Source organism: Sus scrofa, chromosome 1, assembly GCF_054392235.1.
Source record: "Sus scrofa isolate SSC_HxYL_T2T_F1_AM1 chromosome 1, Sscrofa_HxYL_maternal_Yorkshire_Landrace_v2.0, whole genome shotgun sequence".
NCBI classification, from domain to species: domain Eukaryota; kingdom Metazoa; phylum Chordata; class Mammalia; order Artiodactyla; family Suidae; genus Sus; species Sus scrofa.
The window spans coordinates 25,353,075-25,374,033 of record NC_139383.1 but is presented as its reverse complement, the minus strand read 5'-3'; the positions used below and the strand labels follow the sequence as shown (position 1 = coordinate 25,374,033).

At 42.1% G+C, this 20,959-nt stretch overlaps 1 protein-coding gene across 5 annotated transcripts in view; it reads left to right on the top strand.

The window, feature by feature from the left end:
* Window positions 1-19,835, top strand: part of HECA (hdc homolog, cell cycle regulator) — a 47,627-nt gene extending 27,792 nt beyond the window's left edge. For 3 of the 5 annotated variants that reach the window (XM_021087304.2, XM_085015779.1, XM_085015783.1), the window contains exons 2-4: window positions 5,552-6,589; window positions 12,297-12,451; window positions 16,237-19,835. In XM_021087304.2, coding sequence (XP_020942963.1) covers window positions 5,552-6,589; window positions 12,297-12,451; window positions 16,237-16,401 — 1,358 coding nt within the window. In that variant the 3' untranslated portion in view covers window positions 16,402-19,835. Of the gene's footprint in view, window positions 1-5,551; window positions 6,803-12,296; window positions 12,452-16,236 lie in introns of all 5 variants that reach the window. The other 2 variants (XR_014839487.1, XR_014839490.1) reach the window with 1 other exon arrangement.
* Window positions 19,836-20,959: the final 1,124 nt, after the last annotated feature.

The window sequence follows — 20,959 nt, the reverse complement described above, 5'->3', positions numbered from 1 at the left end:
GATCTTTAAGGGATTAGAAGAAGTGCATTTTCCTGCTATTTCTTTAAAGTTTGTCTGTAAATATTTAGTGAAGTATTTTATGCATTCTACCCTACTTGTTTGCTCTGGGGAAATAGTACTTTTCTTGCCCTTATTTACATGTAGAGAAAGAAGGATGGCACTTCCTGGTTGCAGCTTTGCTCAAACGCATTCAAGGTCCTTTGGTTTTTACATCAAGTAACGTAAAGTGATAGGGCTTTTAATAATAATTGCTTATATTTAAATGGTGCTCATTATATGCCAGGCACTGTTCAAACACCTTAATGTCTCCTTTGATTCTCATGGGAACGCTTTGAGGGTAGGTACTTTCTCTTATTTTTCCATTTTACAGGTAAGAAGATAGAAGTACAGGCAGTTTACGTGTCTAGTCACAGATCTTAAAATTAGTGAGTTTTTGAGCTGAGAGTCAATCCAGGCTGGCTGGCTACCTTGCGTCCAAATCCTCAGCCCCATGCTCTGTGGCCTCGGAAAGCTTGGAGCTGAGGATCCTCTGGTCAGAAGGGTATAAGCTAAGGGGAACTTGCTCAGTAAACAAGGGGATGTGTTCCCATGTACGAGGAATTACTGTGTGGAACAGATCCATATCACATAATAGTTGTTCAGAAACCCTAAAGTTTGCATTTGGTACCTGGAGAGTGAAGGAGGGTGGAATAGATTATGGTTGGAGGAAGTGAGGGTGCGGGCCAGGCTCTGCCCCAGGAGAGAACCCTGGGCTGAGTCTAGAACGGCTGTGGAGGCTCAGTGGAGCTGAGTCCTCCCCTTTCCCTCCTCCAGATGGCCCAATCCTAAATCGGATTGGGCCATCCTTGCCTTCAACAAGACATTTATTAGAAATACGATACGATTTTCACAGCAGTGGGTTTATAAGGATGACTGTGACAAAGTCCCCACCTTAGTCTCTGCTAGAAAGCATCGGATAACTTCAAAATACCCTCCACACTTCTCCGCCCCACCAATCTCCCCACGTGCTTGTGGTACTTGAATCTATTTTAAGAGCAATGAAAACATCAAATTTAACAGTTAAGAAGATGAAAATGCCTGTGTTGGGTTTGAGGGGTTCAGGAGCTTTGGGTTTGTTGGGCAGCCAGTGTAAATGATGACTGTCAGATCCTTCCCTTTTAATAGGTGAGGGAGCGCTAAGGCCTGAGGGGAAGGAGGGTCCTGGGATGAGAAGGCGGGGCAGAGTATAGGCTGCCCAAACGACATCACTCAACCTCATTATCTCATTGTCCAGACTTGAAACTACTTAAGATTTTTGCCCAGAATGAGGTGAGCCCTGGTTATTTTCGCTTGGGCAGGGAGAAATAGAAGCTGAGTACTGAATATTTGATGATGAAGCTATAGAAACAGGTACTGGAGGATTCATAGACATTTTTTAAAACCATGCTGATTTTGTATTTTCTCATTTTGCTTGCTAGTCAAGCTATTACAGCTCAAACTAATGTCCCAAAGTGTGTGTGTAACACGCCCTCACTGAAAGTAGGATTCCCTACTCCCCACTTCCCGTAAAGCTTCAGTTGTATCAGATCAGTCTGTATGCCATTTATACCTTTGTGGAACTGTTTTGTTTTGTCTTTTTGCCATTTCTGGGCTGCTCCCGCTCCGTGGCATATGGGAGGTTCCCAGGCTAGGGGTCTAATCGGAGCTGTAGCCACCGGCCTACGCCAGAGCCACAGCAACGCGGGATCTGAGCCGCGTCTGCGGACCTATACCACAGCTCACTACACAACAGCTCACGGCAACGCCGGATCATTAACCCACTGAGCAAGGCCAGGGATTGAACCCGCAACCTCATGGTTCCTAGTCGGATTCGTTAACCACTGTGCCACTACAGGAACTCCTTGTTTTTGTTTTTGTTTGCTTTTTAGGGCTATACCCACTTCATATGGAGATTCCCAGGCTAGGGGTCGAATCAGAGCTGTAGTTGCCGGCCTATGCCATAGCCGCAGCAACAGTAACGCCAGATCCAAGCCGTGCCTGCTACCTATACCACAGCTCATGGCAACGCTGGATCCTTAACACCCTGAGCAAGGCCAGGGATCAAACCGGAAACCTCATGGTTCCTAGTTGGATTCGTTTCCGCTGCACCACAATGGGAACTCTGGGATGGTTATTCTTAAGAACTAGGAGTTTTATAATAAGTAGAGACAGTTTTCAGGAAACAATCAAATACATTTCTGTAATATGGCTAATTTGTTGTGTGTGTGATTTTGAGTTGTCACCAGCACTGTTTCTTAGAGTTAAAAAACCATTTCCTGTTCGTTTTAGTTAATTGTGAAACCTAGGAAATTGAAAAAGAGGTGTGACACTATTCATTTCTTTACTTTCTAAATACCTGTCATACATCAAAAAACATTAGAAAAAGTAGGAAGCATATTGAAGCAGTTTGCATTTAGTTGGGAAGCCAGATACACAGGTATAAAGTATGGTAGAGGCAGCATAAAAGAGTTTCTGTGGAACTTTACAGTTTACAAAGTGCTTCCACATATATTTGAGGTGAGTGAGTGCAAGCATTTTTATCTTCACTTTACAGAAAAGGAAACTGCTGCATGTCAAACAGCTAGTAGCAGAACTTGCACCCAAACCCCTCTCAGCTGCCTTTCCAATCAGATCTTGAAGGAAATCATGTCTTTGGGTGTAGAGGCATACCCTCCACAGCTTTATTAAAGGCCTGTGTAGATATAAAAGCCCTGTTTCCAAGGCTTACCTATTACTCTTTCCTCAGAGCCCCACCCTCAGGCTGGAGGCCTGTAACAGAGTGAGATGTCTTTTGCACATGGTATTTGGTATTAAACAAGCCCTCGACTTTGTGTTTGTCTTTGAGGCCTGACCACAAGGCTGCATCAAAGTGGCTGCCATGTGAACTAGCAGGGCTGACAGGTTGGAGTGCAGACTCTTGTCTTGCAGGGGAGCAGGTGGGAACGGTTGTGATGATGATGGGCAGTGTTAAAAGGACAGGGGCTTGGAGCTCTGCTACCTCCTCTGCATGTGTGATCCAGGCATATGCTTCTGTTAGTGCTCTTAGCAATACTTGCCAGTCTTCCAGCTCCAAAGACCTGATACGTAGGAATGATACATTGGAGGTTTTGTGAAAAGCTAAAGATAGGATTTTTTTCCTTCTTAGTCTACCTTTCTTTAATGTGAAAATACTTTTAAAAGCAGTGTGATGTCAATCTCAGCATTTAAAACTTAAATTTTTGGCTATTATGAATGCCAAGGTACTGCTAGGTCATTTTTAAAATTTGATTTCCTTAGTCTTGGGTTAATACCACTTTGGTTATTGCCATTCATTACATTTCAGAGTTCAAGGCTGTCCTCTGAGGGGCTGAAGATAAAAGCAACTGAACTTTGTTTAATTGACTAATTAACATTTTAAAGGCATTAAAGGTCACAGCCCAGGTGGTTGCAGTTAATTTACCGAGTTTCCGGGCTACTCTTCTACTTTTCAGAGTGCATCCCTACATTTAGGTCTTTCTGCCTAGCATTACAGCCCTCTCTCTTTTCCTTCTGCTCTGCTTGTCCTGTGTGGGTTTCGTGTGCTAGCGTTATTTTTTAATGCAACTTGATTCGCCACTGGATGTGTGCAATGCCTGAGCCCAGTGGTGCCAGGAATACAAAGATGAGTAATGGGCATCCTCTCCTGAGTCGTCACCTGGTGGGGACCCCAGTGGGGATGCAGGTAAGGTTCAGAACCTTCCTGGGGGTGGGGAGGCCAGAATGCAAGGGAAGAGGAGAGTCCTAGGGAAACTGGTGTCTAGAGGTGGGCCTTGGAGAATGGAAGGAAGGGGAGGAGGTTTACTATGTACTCGCAGGCCCTGCTCTAAGCACCTTCTGTGTATTAGTATATTTCATCCTTATAAGAACCAAGTAAGGGAGTTCCCGTAGTGGCGCAGTGGTTAACGAATCCGACTAGGAACCATGAGGTTGCGGGTTCGATCCCTGCCCTTGCTTAGTGGGTTAAGGATCCAGCATTGCCGTGAGCTGTGGTGTAGGTTGCAGACGTGGCTCAGATCCCGCGTTGCTGTGGCTGTGGCGTAGGCTGGTGGCTACAGCTCCGATTCGACCCCTAGCCTGGGAACCTCCATGTGCCACGGGAGCGGCCCAAAAATAGCAAAAAGACAAAAAAAAAAAAAAAAAAAAAAAAAAAAGAAAGAACCAAGTAAGGAACATTCAGTTGTTATCTGCATTTTATACAGAAGAGGCTGACACAAAGAGAAGTGGAGCAACTTGTCCAAGAGCACACGGCTCACCAGTGGTATTGCTGGGATTCTAACCCGGGCAGTCTGGTTGCAGAGTCCATGCTGTGAATTGCTCTACTGGGCGGTTGGGGTTTGGACAAATGAAGATGAAGGGTCGTTGCTCCCAGGAGGTAGATGGGGAAGCCATGATCACAGAGGTGGACGAGTTGGTTCAGGCTGCTGCGGGGCTCAGGCCCTGGGTCTCTCTCCCCTGCATCACTGCAGCTTCCCTCCCACCCCCAGTCTCCTTGCTGCCAGCCAGGGCCTGGGGCAGGGGGCAGGGGCGTGTGTGTGAGGGTGGCGATTCTAAAACACAACTCCGACTGAGGGGCTCTGTGGCTCACAGTCTTCATCTAGCTTCTCAGCTATGACAGTTCAAGTCTGACGTGAGCTTGGGGTGTGGAACCTTCATGATCAAGCCCAGTGTTTTCCACTGGGAGTAATACTGCCCTCCAAAGGGGCCTTCTGAAAATGGTCTAGATGTCAAAGTAACCAGAATCCAGTGGAATCCCAAATCTTCATACCTCCTATTCTTAAGAAATGGTTCTACCCTGTGTCACCAAGTTTTACTTCCTTCTGAGAACTTGTGTGGCCTCTTAGATGCCCTATGGTTAAATAGCGTGGAGATATCTTGGTGTTCCTGCTTTCTGTCCTCATAGCTTAAGGAGAATTGTTCCTTCATTTTCCTTCATGGCCTGGCAGTGTAATTCTGTGGGTATCAACAATTAGTTTGAGCAAATACCTCACCCTTAGGTATCAGACTGTTCTAGAAGAGCACTAGGGATGGGGAAAGTCTGTTTTCTCTGTGATAAAGAGTTTTGAGGGCCCTTTTGGAGCTACCTCCTGAACTGGTTGGTTAAGTAACTGCATCATAGTTCCTAGCTCACTGGAGTGATTCATTTTTAAGAGTCTTGAAACCGCCTGTCGTTACACCCACGGCTCAGGAAGACCTCATACTACACTGAAGTACAGCTAATTGTACTGTGAAGGATTTGGACTTTTTGAAGCTTATCGGTATTTTTTTTGTTTAGCAGATTAAAAAAAAAAAACCCAAAATAAATTTCCTTGTCACAACGTTGCTCCAGAAGAAAACCATAAATGTTTTTTAATCCTGTCTGGGGTTATTCCAGTAGTGGAAATCTCCATACCAGAAAAGTCCTTCTTTTGGTGTGAATGGACTAAGATGGGATGGTAGCTTTGACCTCACATTTGGTGTGGGCTAGAATCCCACATGCTGCGTGCTGAATCCTCTCTCTCTCTGTGCTTCTCCCCAGAAGCCCCTTGTGCCACGCCCCTGATCTGCAGCTTTGGGAGGCCGGTTGACCTGGAGAAGGACGACTACCAGAAGGTGGTGTGCAACAACGAGCATTGTCCCTACAGCACCTGGATGCACCTGCAGTGTTTCTATGAGTGGGAGAGCAGTATCCTGGTGCAGTTCAACTGCATTGGCCGGGCCCGCAGCTGGAATGAGAAGCAGTGCCGCCAGAACATGTGGACTAAGAAGGGCTATGACCTGGCCTTCCGCTTCTGCTCCTGCCGCTGCGGCCAGGGCCACTTGAAGAAGGACACGGACTGGTACCAGGTGAAGCGGATGCAGGATGAGAAAAAGAAGAAGTCGGGCTCAGAGAAGAACACGGGGAGGCCCCCTGGCGAGCCAGTGGAGGAGGCCAAAAAGTGCCGGCCACCCGCCAAACCTCAGAAGGGCTTGGCCCACGACCTCCCGCGCCGGCACTCCATGGACCGGCAGAACTCGCAGGAGAAGGGCGGCGGGGCGGCCTACGGGGCGCGCTCCCCCTGTGGCTCCCCGGGCCAGTCCCCACCCACCGGCTACTCCATCCTCTCCCCTGCGCACTTCAGCGGCCCCCGATCGTCCAGGTACCTTGGGGAGTTCCTGAAGAACGCCATCCACCTGGAGCCTCACAAAAAGGCCCTGGCGGGCGGCCACGTGTTCAGAAACGCGCACTTTGATTACAGTCCAGCAGGGTTGTCAGTGCACAGGGGGGGCCACTTCGACGCCCCCGTGCAGTTCCTGCGGCGCCTGGACCTGTCCGAGCTCCTCACTCACATCCCCCGCCATAAGCTGAACACTTTCCACGTGCGGATGGAGGACGATGCCCAGATGGGCCAGGGCGAGGATCTGCGGAAGTTCATCCTCGCAGCCCTCAGCGCCAGCCACAGAAACATGGTGAACTGTGCCCTGTGCCACCGGGCGCTCCCGGTGTTCGAGCAGTTCCCGCTGGTGGATGGAACTCTGTTCTTAAGCCCCTCGAGACACGATGAGATCGAATACGATGTTCCCTGTCACCTTCAAGGTACAGGTGTTCATTCACCTTGCCTGTTTTCTGTTTGTGAGAAGTGAGAAGCGAACAAGAAGGGATGGCTCTGTTGGGGCTTAATTGTAACTGGCGGTGTGTTTTTGTCTTAGTTAAGAGTAGCTAACATTTGAATATTTCATCTGTGGCCAGTAAGGTGGTGGAGGTGGTGGCCTTTACTCTGATGTCACTGTATCAAGTACAGTTGTTCCGGTGGGTAATTTTATGTTTTTGTCTTGATGTAATTTGAAGAGAGAATTCCTGATGTATAGTTTTTCATGATTAGGAGGAAATTTAGAGAAGGAATTGCCTTGAAATGTTTTACTTGCTGTAAAATATTTGCCTTTGAAACCTGTGTTAATGTGCCCAGCCAGCTGTGTATTCTCTGATCTTTGTAAATATAATACAGTGAGGAAAAGGAGGGTTAGTGGTGGTTTAAGATTAGTCGAATTAATCTTGAAATTTCTGAAAGAGGAGCCTTTCTTGATAGCAGCAAAAAGAAAATGAAGGGTTATCGAAAGCTCAGATATTACCCTGGTGATGAGGGGTGTGAAGCTTATTAATGCTGTGAATGACACACAAAGACTTGGGCATTTCAGCCATAAATTGAGTAACAGGGAAATCTGTCAGTTCATGTAAAGCTTTTGAATTTATGCAAAGATGGGATGCATGACATGTAACTTGTTTATAACTTTAAAAGTGTGCTAAAAAAGCCTGTAGTAAAAATGATACATCCCATATATCTCCTTCCCACCAACCTCTGCTGGCTCATTTCCCGGGCACTTTATTCTCCAATTTTAGATATTCCTATTGATTTAAAGCGGTTGACTATGCTTTGTTTCATCTTCCCCTTTCCCTCAGGATACTATATCACAATTCTTAGTTAAATCCTTAATGATTTTTCTGTTATGATTGTGTAAATATTGTTGAGCCAAGAACTATAGATATATTCCCTAGACAGAGTACCATATAGTCTAGGACACCTTTTGTTTTTATCAAAGTTAATAATTGCTTCACATTTTCATTTGCATAGCCTTTTTTGAAGCTTTGGCTGATGGTTCTAACACTTCAGCAGCTCTACAAACCACCTTTCAAAAATATTTCCATATGCCTATTAGATGTTTTATGAACTTTTCTTTTTGAAATTTCTCTCATGGAGCCTTTCATCTTCTTGTTCCTTTGCATCCTGGTGCACTCAGTACCTCCTGTGCCTACATATTGGTTTTTCTAGGAATTCCTGTATCTCTTTTCTATTTTTACCTTCTGTTTCTGGATACCATACTTCCTTTTTTCTTGGTTGATTTTCTTAATTTATTAAGAAGCATCCCAATATTTTATTTTTATTTTTCTGCTATCATATTTATAATTTCTGAAAGCTCTTTGTAATAGTGTCCTATTCTTGTTTCCTGGATACAATTTTCTGTTTTATCTTTCTCAGCAGGGAAAGGGAGCTGAATTTGCAAGGAGTAGTCTCATTCATTTTTGAGAATTTCACCTAATCCCCTGTATCTTTTAGCTCTTGTTATAGAGCAACCACTCTAAAACTTAGTGGTTTGAAACAGTAATGATTTATAACTTCTCGGAATTCTCTGGGTTGGTTTGGTTAGGATGGCCTCTCACATACGTCTAGCACTTTGCAGATTGGTTGGCACTGGGAATCTTCAGCTAGAATGGCTTATCGCTGCTTCTATATTCTTTCATCTGCCAGTAGACTAGGCTGAGCTTTCCACATGGTGTTCTCAGGGTGACATTAAAGACGGTGCGAACAGGAGCTGCATGGCCTCTCTATCAAGGCTAAAGCTTGGGACTAACATCCCTTCTGTCACATTCTGTTCTTCAAAGTAAGTGGTTAGACTCGCCCAGATTCAGGGGATAATTTGACAGACTCTCGATGGAAAAAGTTGCATAGAATGTATGGTTATTAAGTAATTTCTTATACTCCACTCTTTCTCTTTCAGCACCTCATCTCACCCTCCCCTGTTCTTTTGTCTAGTTTCAGAGTTAAACCATTTACTATTTCTCTGTCTAATTTCTGACCTTATAGTTTGTTTCAGGGTTGCAGGTACCTCATAGTTTCATGGAAGATGGAATTTGTGTGTTTTATTACTTACCATTTATATTGTATGGGGATAATTTAGAGGGAGGTAGATGGAAACATCTTTACTTCACCATTTTAAGACTGGAAATATTCTTTATGAAGATAAATGGGGGTACAAGGGTACTGGTGCATGAGAGTAGAGCTGTTCCTTTCCTATTCATATCAAACAAATTCTTTCCATTTAATCCTATCACCAGCCAGTCAAACATATAAATCGTGTGCTTGTCCTAGGTACTGTCACTTTTTACCACTCATCAATTTATGTTAGGATGTAAGATACTTTTACAAAAATGTAGCTAGCTTTACTATGCACTGGTACCACTTGTAGAGCTGGTGTCACCTGGACAGTATGTACATGAAGCATCCTAAAATTTACCAGGGAGGAAGGGGCCACTTTGGCCTCGGCAGTTAAAGGAGGTAATGTGAGGCAGATGTCAAGCGACAGACTGGATTTGGGTAAGTAGAAGGTCTGACTCCGTCAGGGGGTTGTTGATGGGAGTAATGTGAGCAAAGGAGTGGTGGTTCAAAGAAAAAGGTCAGGAGACAGCGAGAGAACCGAAGAGAACCATCTGGTCAGAGCAGAGGTTCTAGAGTAGAAAATGAGTAATGTGGGTGGAGAACAGATTGTAGGTGTCCTTTCAAGCCATGGCAAAGAACTTTGCCATGTTTATGAATTGAAGGGTTTAACTTTTTCAAAGCCAGTGATTGCTTGGGGGAAATGTTTGAAAGGGGCAGAACTTGTACAGTTGTAATTTAAATCTCTATTCCAGATACAAGGAGAAAAGAGACAGCTGGGTTGTGATGGTAGGAATTGAAAGGTAGGAATATCTGTAAGAGATTATTTTAAAGGAAAAATTACACCTTTGGAGCCAGCTTGACTGGAGGGGATGAAGATGTGTTCTTAATTGGCTCACTTTGGCTCTGGACCAGGTAAATAGCATTGTTACAAACAGGAGTGAGAAAGTTGCGGGAAGGACCTGATCTTAGAGGAAAAAGGATGAGATGCTGGGGCTTGAAGGGATATATTGGGTTTCCAGAGACGCTGGGACTTTTGTGTGGAAATGTCTCTTACAAGAGCTTTTAGAAATAAACATTAGGATGAACACTGGAGCTGATTTTATAATGCTAGTGGTTAGTAGAATGGAAGAGCTCTTGAATGGAGAGAAAAGAGAAAGAAAACAAGCGTATATGACAGAGCCCAGGACCAGATCTTGAGGGTACCCATCAGTGAGTGGATGGAGAAAGGTGAAAATCAGGTTGGCCTGAGAACCGTGTGTGTATATGCGTGTGTACTTGTGTACATCTACGTGCATGCACATCCACAGATAAAATAATAGATGTGTTAGGAGTACATTACAAAGGTCTTGAGAGTGTTTTATCAGTACTAGACGAGTCAGTGTCACAAGTGGGGCCTTGACATGTGTCCTGTGTTTTTATTGCTACATCTTGAAGAACTCCATGCAGCCTTTTTTTTTTTTTTTTAAATAGCAAGCCAGTGTCAATCATTTCTTCCATCACAGAGTTTCAACCATGTGTTCCTTAAGGTATTTTCAAGTACAGTAGTAAGGCCGTGTTCCAGGCCACAGGATTCCAGCGTGTTGATTACACGCTGCTGAAATAATATGTTATTTCCAGTGGTGGACTATGTGGATTGTCACTCCCTTGCCCTGCCCTTTCCCCTCACTGACTTCTCCAGCCTCCAGCTCTAGCCTCTCTTCTCTTCCTCTCTTTTCCATAAGATGTGTTTGGTTTTAATAACTTTTTAAGATTGATCAAATTAGGAATTTGTTTTGGTGCTTCTTTACTACTTAGAACCACAGGTGACTGTTCTCTCAGGAATCTACTCTTTGTTTAAATTCACAACCCTAGAATTAGAAATTTTAAATTATCTGTATTTAGGACAATATATAACGATAACAGAAACAAATCTAGAGATTCAATCCAGGCCAGGAATTCCCAGGAGGTAGCCTAGAGGTTAAGAGTCAGACATAAAAATTTAAGTCTGGACTTTGATACTTATTATCTTTTTTAACTTGGGCAAGCTACTCCAGCTGTCTGAGTTTCAGTTCCTTCTATCTGAAGTGGGAAAAGCAATAATGCCTATGTTACAGGGTTGTTGTGAGGGATTCACCTAGCCTCCCAGCACACTGCCAGACCCTTGGTAAGCAGTCAGTAAACGCTCCCGGTCAGCTTCATCATCATGGTCATTACTACTAACATTTGACTTCTCTGTCTGTCCCTGACCCCACCCTTCCTAGCAGCCACCTGGGTGTCTTTGAATGTTTGGGAATTGCTGTAAGTAAGTCTGGGAGTGAAATTGAAAATGAAGCGTTTTCCAGTGGCTCCTATGTATTGAATTGACATCCTAAAATGCCTCAGGGCATGACGTGTGAGATCTTTTTATCTTTAGTGCCGTATAGCAGAGGTGGGCCTTAATGCAAGAAGCTCTTGTCACCCTTCTCATTTTTGGCTTAGGTCCCCAAGGTTATAATGGCTTTGGCTGTTAACATATTACATCCATTCATACAACATACAATCATGGAGTGCTTTCCACATTCCAGATGCTGTGCTAGACCCTGAGCCCTCGAGGATGAATAAGACATAGTTCCTACCCTCAGGGAGGGAGAGTCTTGTAAGCACAAGGAATGAAAGTTTTCCCTTTAAGTACCATATACCCCTTTCCAATGTATAAGGAGCAGGCTGGCTGGTCCTTAACCACTGAAAAGATAAAGAGCAGGGTCTGGCTGAGGACAGTGAGCAGCACATTCTGAGTAAGAAGCCACGTAGGAGGATGTGTTCTCCGGATGGTAATTTTGAGCACAGTGGAGCACCCTGATGCCCACAAAGAGAGCAGCATTGCTGCTATTATATATTGCCCAGGCAGATCCTGGACTTTCCAATACTTTTTCCAATTTGGACCTGAATTCTTCTGTATAAAGTAGGATGACATCTTTCACAAGCATTACATATTGATAAATGATGGAGGAATGGGCTTGTGACTTTCAAGAGCCCAGCAAATAACATGACATTGAAGTCCTTTGGGGAAAAAAAAAAAAAAAAAAAAACACAAGATATAATTCTGGCTCCTAAATTGGATGTGGTGATGACTGAGCAATTTTGGAGACAAGAACAGTTAACATAGTAATTTTGGCTGTGGTATAATTCTGGGCAACCGATACCAAGACAGACTTTGGATTTTTTTATGAAAGGACTTGTCAATGGACAAGAGCTCATAAGTACAGACCAACATGGCTGGTTCATATGCTGCATTAGACCTGAAAGCAGGCTGGTTTTGAGCATCTGTGGTTGGTCATTTGAGTTTGGATGTCTGTGTTATAAACCTGACAGCACTTTTCAGAAAAGTGAATTGAAGCAAGTATTTAACAAGATTAAACTTAAAGTACCTGTCCCATTGACAGTAGTTAGTAATTCATCATTATTCTAAAAGGACAAATTGGGGACATATGATATCGATTTTGCTCTTTATGTTTATTCAGCTGATAAAGTATTTGCTTATAAGTAATAAATGAGTCATTGTGTTAATCCCCTTTAAAGACAGAAGGTGATTTCTTTGACAGCCACTCTCAGCATCGTGTCTTCTGTGCACAGGGAGGCTCATGCACCTGTATGCGGTGTGTGTGGACTGCCTGGAAGGGGTTCACAAGATCATCTGCATCAAGTGTAAGTCACGGTGGGACGGCAGCTGGCACCAGCTGGGCACCATGTACACCTATGACATCCTGGCCGCCTCTCCATGCTGTCAGGTTGGTATTGACCCCACAGAACGAGCAGCGGGTGATATTAGGCTTCTTCCCCCCGGTGAAGATAGAGGAGTTAGAGGCACCACTGCAGTTAGGCCAGAGGAGGTGTGAGGGTGTGTGTGGAGTGAGCAGCCCCAAAGCTCCCCAAAGTGCAGCAGTGACGGTTGATTTACTATAGGTGGTATAGCTGTGGGTAATACTATGCAGTCATTAAAAGCGATACTGTAGAGTAATATATAATTATATGGGAACAATTTTCAATATTTTAAGTCAAAAAAGTAGGTTTTAGGAGTTCCCGTTGTGGCTCAGTGGTTAACGAATCTGACTAGGAACCATGAGGTTGAAGGTTCAATCCCTGGCCAGTGGGTTAAGGATCCAGCGTTGCCATGAGCTGTGGTGTAAGTTGCAGACACAGCTCGGATCCCTCATTGCTGTGGCTGTGGTATAGGCTGGCAGCTACAGCTCGGGTTAGACCACTAGCCTGGGAACCTCCATGTGCTACGGGTACGGCCCTAGAAAAGCCAAAAAAAAAAAAAAAAAAGACAAAAAAGGTTTTAAATGGCAGAATAGTATCCTTCCATTTGTAAAAATAAAAAAAAAAGTGAACATGAAAAAGAATCTGCTAGCCTCGGAGTTCCTGTCATGGCTCAGTGGTTAACGAATCCGACTAGGAACCATGGGGTTGCGGGTTTGATCCCTGGCCTTGCTAAGTGGGTTAAGGAATTGGCGTTGCCATGAGCTGTGGTGTGGGTCACAGACGCAGCTCGGGTCCCGAGTTGCTGTGGCTCCTATTCGACCCCTAGCCTGGGAACCTCTAAATGCGGCAGGAGCAACCCAAGAAATGGCAAAAAAAAAAAACAAAAACCAAAAAAACAACAAAAAAAAGAATCTGCTAGCCTCTTATCAGAAGTTGTCTCTGATGGTGGGGTATTGAATGGTTCCTTTAGTTTTCTTTTTGCTTACTTATGTTTTCTAGTGTTTTGTATGATTAGCATATAATAATTTCTAGTAAAAAAATTATTTAAAAGGAAAGAGAAAATTTCACTTTAATAGACAGGATTTTCTTTTTGTTTCCTTTCTGTGGGACAGTGCAGTTTCCCAGGAACTGCCTGTCTTGTAAGATGTTTGAGGTTGACATGAAAGATTTGTAATCCTTAAAGCTCTGCTAAGGGGAGGCATTTTCTTATGCTAAGAGAGCATCTGAAAGTTAGCTGTCATGAGGAAAACATATTTAATAAGTTCATAGAAACACAGGGGACAAAACAAAATCCTTAGAAGTATCTTGTTTTATTTCCAGGTGCTTGGGAAAGGAAAACACTTGTCATGTAATTCTTTGATATTCATGAATAGGAGAGAGGTTTTCCTTCCTTGTTCAGTGACTAATCCTTTACTTCATTAGTTTATTACTTAGTTTTGTATCTTTAGCAATATGGTTTGATTTTTGTAATGAGAATATCCTTACTCTTAGCAGTTTATTCAGAAGATAAGCCGTGTTGGTTGAATTAAAAGGTTGGCAGAGTCAGTATTTCAGCTATGCTGTGTGTGTACTAGTAATCTTAGAAGAGAAATATGGTCACGGGAGATCTAAATAGCCATCCATAGCTTGTTGTTTGATTCCAGATAGGATTGACTCCTTTTATGCTATTCTAATACACAGACCACATTTCCATTTTAAAACTTAGTCTTGGAAATGAGATATCAGTCTTTTAGTTATTCACCATAACATTTTATAATACCTCTCATGCCTTGATGCCAGCTCTTGAGATGAGAGAAACCAGAGGAAGGGGCTCCTCTCTCCCCCACACACCAGAGGGGGTTATCTTTTAAAGAAATAAGGAAGTGAAAGAATGTTTGGGCCTGTAATTCATAGAGTGTTAGCACTGGAAAGGATGGGAGTGGGGAAGGGGAGCCTAGTCCAGTCCTCTTATTTTCTGCACATGGTAGAGGCCTAAATAATTAGAATGTCTTACTCAGGTCTACCCACACGTGTCCCAGCCTGTCCACAACCTGTCACTCCCAGTCTGATGCTCTTTCTTTTCTACTTCACCACTAAAAAGCAGTGGGGTTATTTCCTCATCTTCAGAGAGAAAGCAGAATGGTATCCTACCTCACCCAGCCTGTTATTCACTGTTTTTTTCTTCCTTAAAATGATTTAAGCCCCAGATAGTTCTTTCCTGGTTCCCTACTGAAATGGAAAACCCGTTTACTTGTTTTGGGCTTAAGTAAAAGTCAACTAACTATATTCGCTTAAAAGGTACAAGTGTTAGATACTACTAAGGCATCAAGGAGTATCTTCCAATAACACTTGGAGTCAAAAATAAGCAAGAATTAGTTATTGGAACAGAATAACAGGTTAAAGAGAAGGGTTTGCTTGGAATCTCACTTTTAATATTGCTCAGAGAGATTAGTCAGTTAAAAGGGAGTTTAGGAGTTCCCATGGTGGCTCAGTGGAAATGAATCCGACTAGGAGCCATGAGATTGAGGGTTCAATCCTTGGCCTTGCTCATTGGGATCCAGCGTTGCCGTGAGCTGTGGTATAGGTTACAGACGTGGCTCAGATCCCATTGCTGTAGGCTGGCAGCTGTAGCTCCGATTCAACCCCTAGCCTGAGAACCTCCATATGCTGCAGGTGCAGCTCTAAAAAGCAAAAAAAAAAAAGGGGGGGGGGGCGGGGAGTTTATCTCAGGTTAAGAAAGGTGGTCCATCTGGTGGCTAAGAGGATGGGCTCTGGAGTAAGCTACTCTGGTTCAAATATTGGCCTTTCTGCTTCCTAACTATGTGATCTTGGACATGTTGCTTTGTCGCATGTGCCTCAGTTTCATCATCTAAAATCGGAATTCCCATTGAGGCTTAGCGGGTTAAGAACACGACATAGTGTCCACGAGGATGTGGGTTCGATCCCTGGCCTCACTGCAAGTTTTGGCTCGGACCCCATGTTACTGTGGCTGTGGTATAGTAACTCTGATTTGAGCCCTAGCCTGGGAACCTCCATAGGCTGCAGGTGTGGCCCTAAAAAAAAAAGAAAAACAATTCACGTACTGTTACCTACCTCATAGGAGTGTTTTGAGGACAACATGAAACTATTCTTTTACCTTTTCAGAATCTAAATCGAGAGTCTGTAGTATTATAATTTCTGGTTATTCACTAAAGTCCTTCAACCTGTTGCCGGAAACCTGTGCTGTAAGAGGAAGGGCATGAAGGATGATACAGTGTGCTCCTAAAGGAGTTCAAGGAGCTGCAGGATAAACATGGCCCTTCTTCTTGGAACCTTAATTTTACTAGAATATTTCAGGGAAATTTTATTTTTACTTCAAAATAAACAGAAGTGTAGTAAAGCACAGAATGAAATATGTATATGAATTTTAAAAATAAACGCAAAAAATCTTTAAAGAAATTTCGTGCAGGTTTGGATGAGGAAAGTCAGCCTTAGCCACTTTTTAAAACGGGGTGGGCGGAGATTTCCGATTGGTAGGGGAACTTTAATGGAGAAATTCCAGCAGTAGTATGAGCTGAGAATTTTCTTCTACCAGTAGGTGTAACTACTAGCGATGCCTCATGTCGGGAGAGAAATGAGAAGACGGTAATTTTTCAGACTGGTGGGAGAACATCTGGGTCTTTATCTCATGCTTATCTGATGCCCTGCCTACCCCGTTTGGGGTAATGAAAGAGACACTTTACTCACCTCTCAATGGGTTTCCAGGCGTGGCAGTCCGCGATCTGTTGGTGTGACTCTGGCGGTGCTGTGGGGAAGGTGTTGCTGCTCACTGCATCTTGTGCTTCCACCCCAGGCCCGCCTGAACTGCAAGCACTGCGGGAAGCCGGTGATCGACGTGCGGATCGGGATGCAGTACTTCTCCGAGTACAGCAACGTCCAGCAGTGTCCACACTGTGGCAACCTGGACTACCATTTCGTGAAGCCATTTTCCTCCTTCAAAGTTCTCGAAGCTTATTGATGAAAGCTTTGCTTTAGTAATAGCTATTTTATTGATATTATTACTTTATTACATATCTTTTCTAGGGAAGCCTTCTGTGACATTAATTTCTTTTCTAATTTAAAGGAGAGTTCCTTTGTGTGTGTGTGCCACCAAAAGGGGGCTGCCCCTTGCCCCCCCTTGACTCCCAAGTGTTAGTCTGTGGTCATGACCAGAGCCCAGCTGGGTGCTCCTTGAGCTTGGGGGAGCGGTTCACTATCACTAAGAGTCTCTCAGGCAGCTTTTAAAGTGGTGGGGAGGATGGGGCGAATTTAGGAAAGGGATTATGTGGTCATAAACTGAGAGCACTGTAGGAGTTGGGAAGAAACTCTTACTAAAATGTTAACTATCTAAAGACCCACTTTTAGATCTTCTCTGGGCCTTGGGAGAAACATGTGACAAGTGAATGTATGTCTGTGCCTGGAGAGCTGATGGTATAATAGTTTACCTTGGCTTAGCGTTCGTTCGGCAGCGCACACTGACCTGCAGTTTCCCTTCACTGACAGATTACTGCAAAGTGGACATGAGCCCTGATTCTCTCCCTGTTGTATTTTAGCAGCCAGTTTTCATACTGAAAATAATATCCAAATTATAAGACATGTGAAGGCTGTTGGTATTGTGCATATTTTTAGGTAAGCTGACCTTTAACAAAAAGAATCTGCTAAATGAATTTGGAAATGATGAATACCAACTCAAGAGGGCAGAAAGGCAGAATCCTGTCATTTGAATTGTGAATTTGAAGTTGGTCAAACAGGCTCTTAAGGGAAATCCATGAATGACATGATTTGGGTGGTACTGGTTTTTATATATAGGTCATGCTGTCTAAGTGCCATTTGATGCCAGATCCTTCTCACAGATAAATCTCACAGCTACAGACCCTGGCTGGTAAGTTTCAGAACCAATCGTTGTCACACTTAATCTTCCCCCCAAATTGCTTATGGCTGCTTTTTACCCATTTAATGCTGAGTTTCCAAAATCAAAGATTTGACCCTAAGAAGGAAACAAAAAAAATATTTTTGAGGCTATGAGGAAAATAATAATTTTGATGTTTCTTTTTAAAGTCTTTTTCTTATTTTGAAAAATCATTGATTATAATGTGTAACAGTATGTTTGAAAATAGATTATTCTGAAGATCTCCATGATACCTTTCCACTGGTTTTTGAAAAAGGTGATAATTTATAGAACTTGATTAATTACAACATTGAGCTTTCCAAAGTACAGCCTCTGTTCATTAGTTCATTTTAGACGGACACCCCCATACCTTACAGATCTGAAATTGAAATATGATTTCTCAAAAATGAATTTGATAATTTCAAGTGTGACATGCATATATGCTAAAAGAATGCTAAAAATATTATCCTTTTATGGGAAGCTAAATTTGGGAGTATGTGAGCATTTTAATGTACACCATTTTTTTCCCCTCAGAAAACAGTTGTTTTTTTCCTCTCAGAAATGTGTAGGCATTATTGCAAGTGAGTTTCAGTTCTGCTACGTGGAGTATTTGATGTTTTATTTGAAAGAATACAGCACTAAAGAACTGATAGATTGACCAATTATTCATCTTTTAGTTTGGATGATTATAATTCAGCTGACCACATCTAGTTTGATGTTTGATGATCTGAAAAATATTTCACAGTGGTGAGAAATGCTCAAAGGCTGTACGACGCAGAAAATTGTTATTGGTCTGACAGTACTTGATGCAACAAGAAGGGGCCTATAGTACGTAGCCCTTGAAAATCTGTCTTTAATACGCAAAGCTGTAACTGAATTAGCTGTTTCCCTATTGATTCTCTTTTGTATCCAGGTATAAAAATTGGTGAATTTCTCTTCAGAGTACCATTGGATTTTATTTCTGAGTTTAAAATGAATAGTAAAATATTTGTAATGCTGTTCTTAAACCCACCTAAATTTCTAAAGAGAAACCTGCTTATATTGTTGCTCTGAAGCTTCACATTTACGTCCAGATCACATTCTGCAAGCTCCTCAGCCTAAAACTGCTGCAAGTGTAGTGTCTGATGCATTCAGTATTTTCTTCTTATGTCATTTTCTACTGAGAAATAAGTATGATGCGATTTCAGTGTAATTGAGAAAAAAAATTTGCTTTTGGCTTTTATTTTGAGGATTAAGTTAGGAATCTATGGATGCTGAGGTTATATAAAAGGAGAAGCATAGGTATCCTATCTGAGACTATCTGTTGCTGTTAAGGTATCTCATTCTTGTCTAAAATGGGAAATTTGGCTGATTTGAGAATAAAATATAGTTGAGTATACAACCATGTGAAGAATAAATCTTATTTTGGAATCTGCTGGCCTTAATGTTTCTCTACACTTTCTCAAAGTACTTTGCTCTGAGTACCTGGATGGGAATTGGAATATATCAAAAAAGATGATTAGTTTTGTTGTGGGTTAGATATTAAAGGATATTTTGTTGTCCCAAAGATACATTTTCTGGTTCTGTGATAGTGCTCAAAAACATGAACCCACTCACGATGACTAATAAGTAATTTTTATCTACTTTAACTTGTTTTATCATTTATTTTTAAGAGTTATGCCTTGAACAAATAAATCACCTGCTTTAGTTTATTGGGAAGACTTTTTCTGATCATCTCATCATCTTGTCTTCAGGTCAACTCAGTTCTTCACTCTCTTCTGGTTGCAGCTGAAGCAGTTGATATACTGGATTTACACCTTAAAAGATAGGACATTGGCTGTGAAGTTAGGGAATGGGGGGAATTAATCCTATAAAGAACTTTCCCAGACAGTCTTTAATTTCTAATTTTTTGTAGAAGAAGCTCATTCATTTTCAGACGTATTTTCATACATTTTTTGGGGGGGAGGAATTAACTCATCAGAAAATAATATCATTAAGTTTTTTAATCTTAAAAGCTAACAGATAAACTGACACATAACTTATTGGATCACCCAAACTAATTTGCAGAAATCTTTTGTTTTGTCCTGTAAGACCAATGCTTAACATGCAGTCTCTCCTCCTGTGCCCAGATCAGTAACTCCACTTTGCTTTTCTCTTTAGTCTCCTGATAGCAGCTATTGGGTAATTTCATTTGGAGGTTGGGGAGGAGGTGAGGAGAAAATGCTCTTGTTCAGTGGTTTGGTTCCTATAAAAGGATGCTGCCTAACCCAGCTCATCTCTATGTCCTGTTGACTTTATTATTATTCCAGGTAATTGAAAGAAAATATAATGGATGGGCATCATTAACACCAGCTCAAAAGTATATTCTTGTCTGTAAAGATTTCTTGTCAAAATGTCTTGGATTGCACTTTTGTTGAGGGAAGACTGTGTAAATAGTTAAAGAATGTTGATAAAATTGAAACATTTGGTTATGGAATTGTGTGGTGTTAGAAGGTTTCTGTTTGTGAAAATGTATGTATTAAAAATAATAAAATTTCAGAAACTAACCTTGTATTCTCTCTTAGTGTGTCACTTCATTTTTTGTTGGGATTCCAGGTTTATGAGTTTGGGATTATTCAATCAGAAAAGACATTAGAGGAAACTTTCAGAGGGTTTGATCACTATTCAGGTAGCCATTTCAAAGTTGCTATTGCAGCAAATAAAAGCTATGGACCTTTTATGCTATTTGAAAATGATGTGTCACATGTGAATTCCCATTGCAACAAAATAAGCATTCTGTGTAACAGTTCTTTCTGTGTGGCTAGTCCACCATTATTGTTCTGGTGATAAGAAAGTCTGTTGACTAGATAGATAATTCTACTCTATAGTTTCTTGTGGTTGCTTTTTCTAGGCCTATAACTATTTTCATAATGATTATATAAGAGAGAGTAGCTTCTCTTTAAATATCCTTGTCCTCTTCATTTCAGATATCATTCTCCACCAATGAATTGAAATCCATAAAATCTTTAGAACACAGGATAAGATGTAGAAACGTGGGTGAGGAAAGAGTCTCCAGTGGACTCAAACCCTGTCTTACCACTATTTACTACAGACATCTGAGGCATAAGTTTTATTTAAAGCCTTAAGGACTTGGGATATTGTGATTTCTACTAGTGTAATTTGTGCCAATGAAATTCCTTTGTGGTTGTAAGGAAAATGCAATTCTCACTATGGTAGAAAGAAAAAACCAAGTTAAACAATGATTATTAAGAATTAAGTTTAATGAAAGAAAATTCTCTTTTGTTCTTAGTAGTTTCCATTTCTTTAAATCTTGCTTATACTGTTTTGACTTAAATTCAGCCGCAATTAGGTTGCTAATTACATAGGCTGTTTCTCAAGTAAAGAGTTAAATTTTGGGAGAAAAAAAGCTTTTCTTGAGCTTTTGTTATTTTCATGTTCTTCCAGCTATCAACACCAGGGATAAACCTTATGTAATGAAAGTGAAATATCTTTGAAAATAGTAAAGTGTTGTACAAATGTATTAGGAATAATTTTTTTTTTTTTTTTTTTTTTTGGCTGCACCTGCAGCATATGGAAGTTCCCAGGCCAGGAATAGAACCCATGCCACAGCAGTGACCTGAGCCTCAGCAGTGACAATGCCAGATCCTTAACCCACTGAGCAACCAGGGAA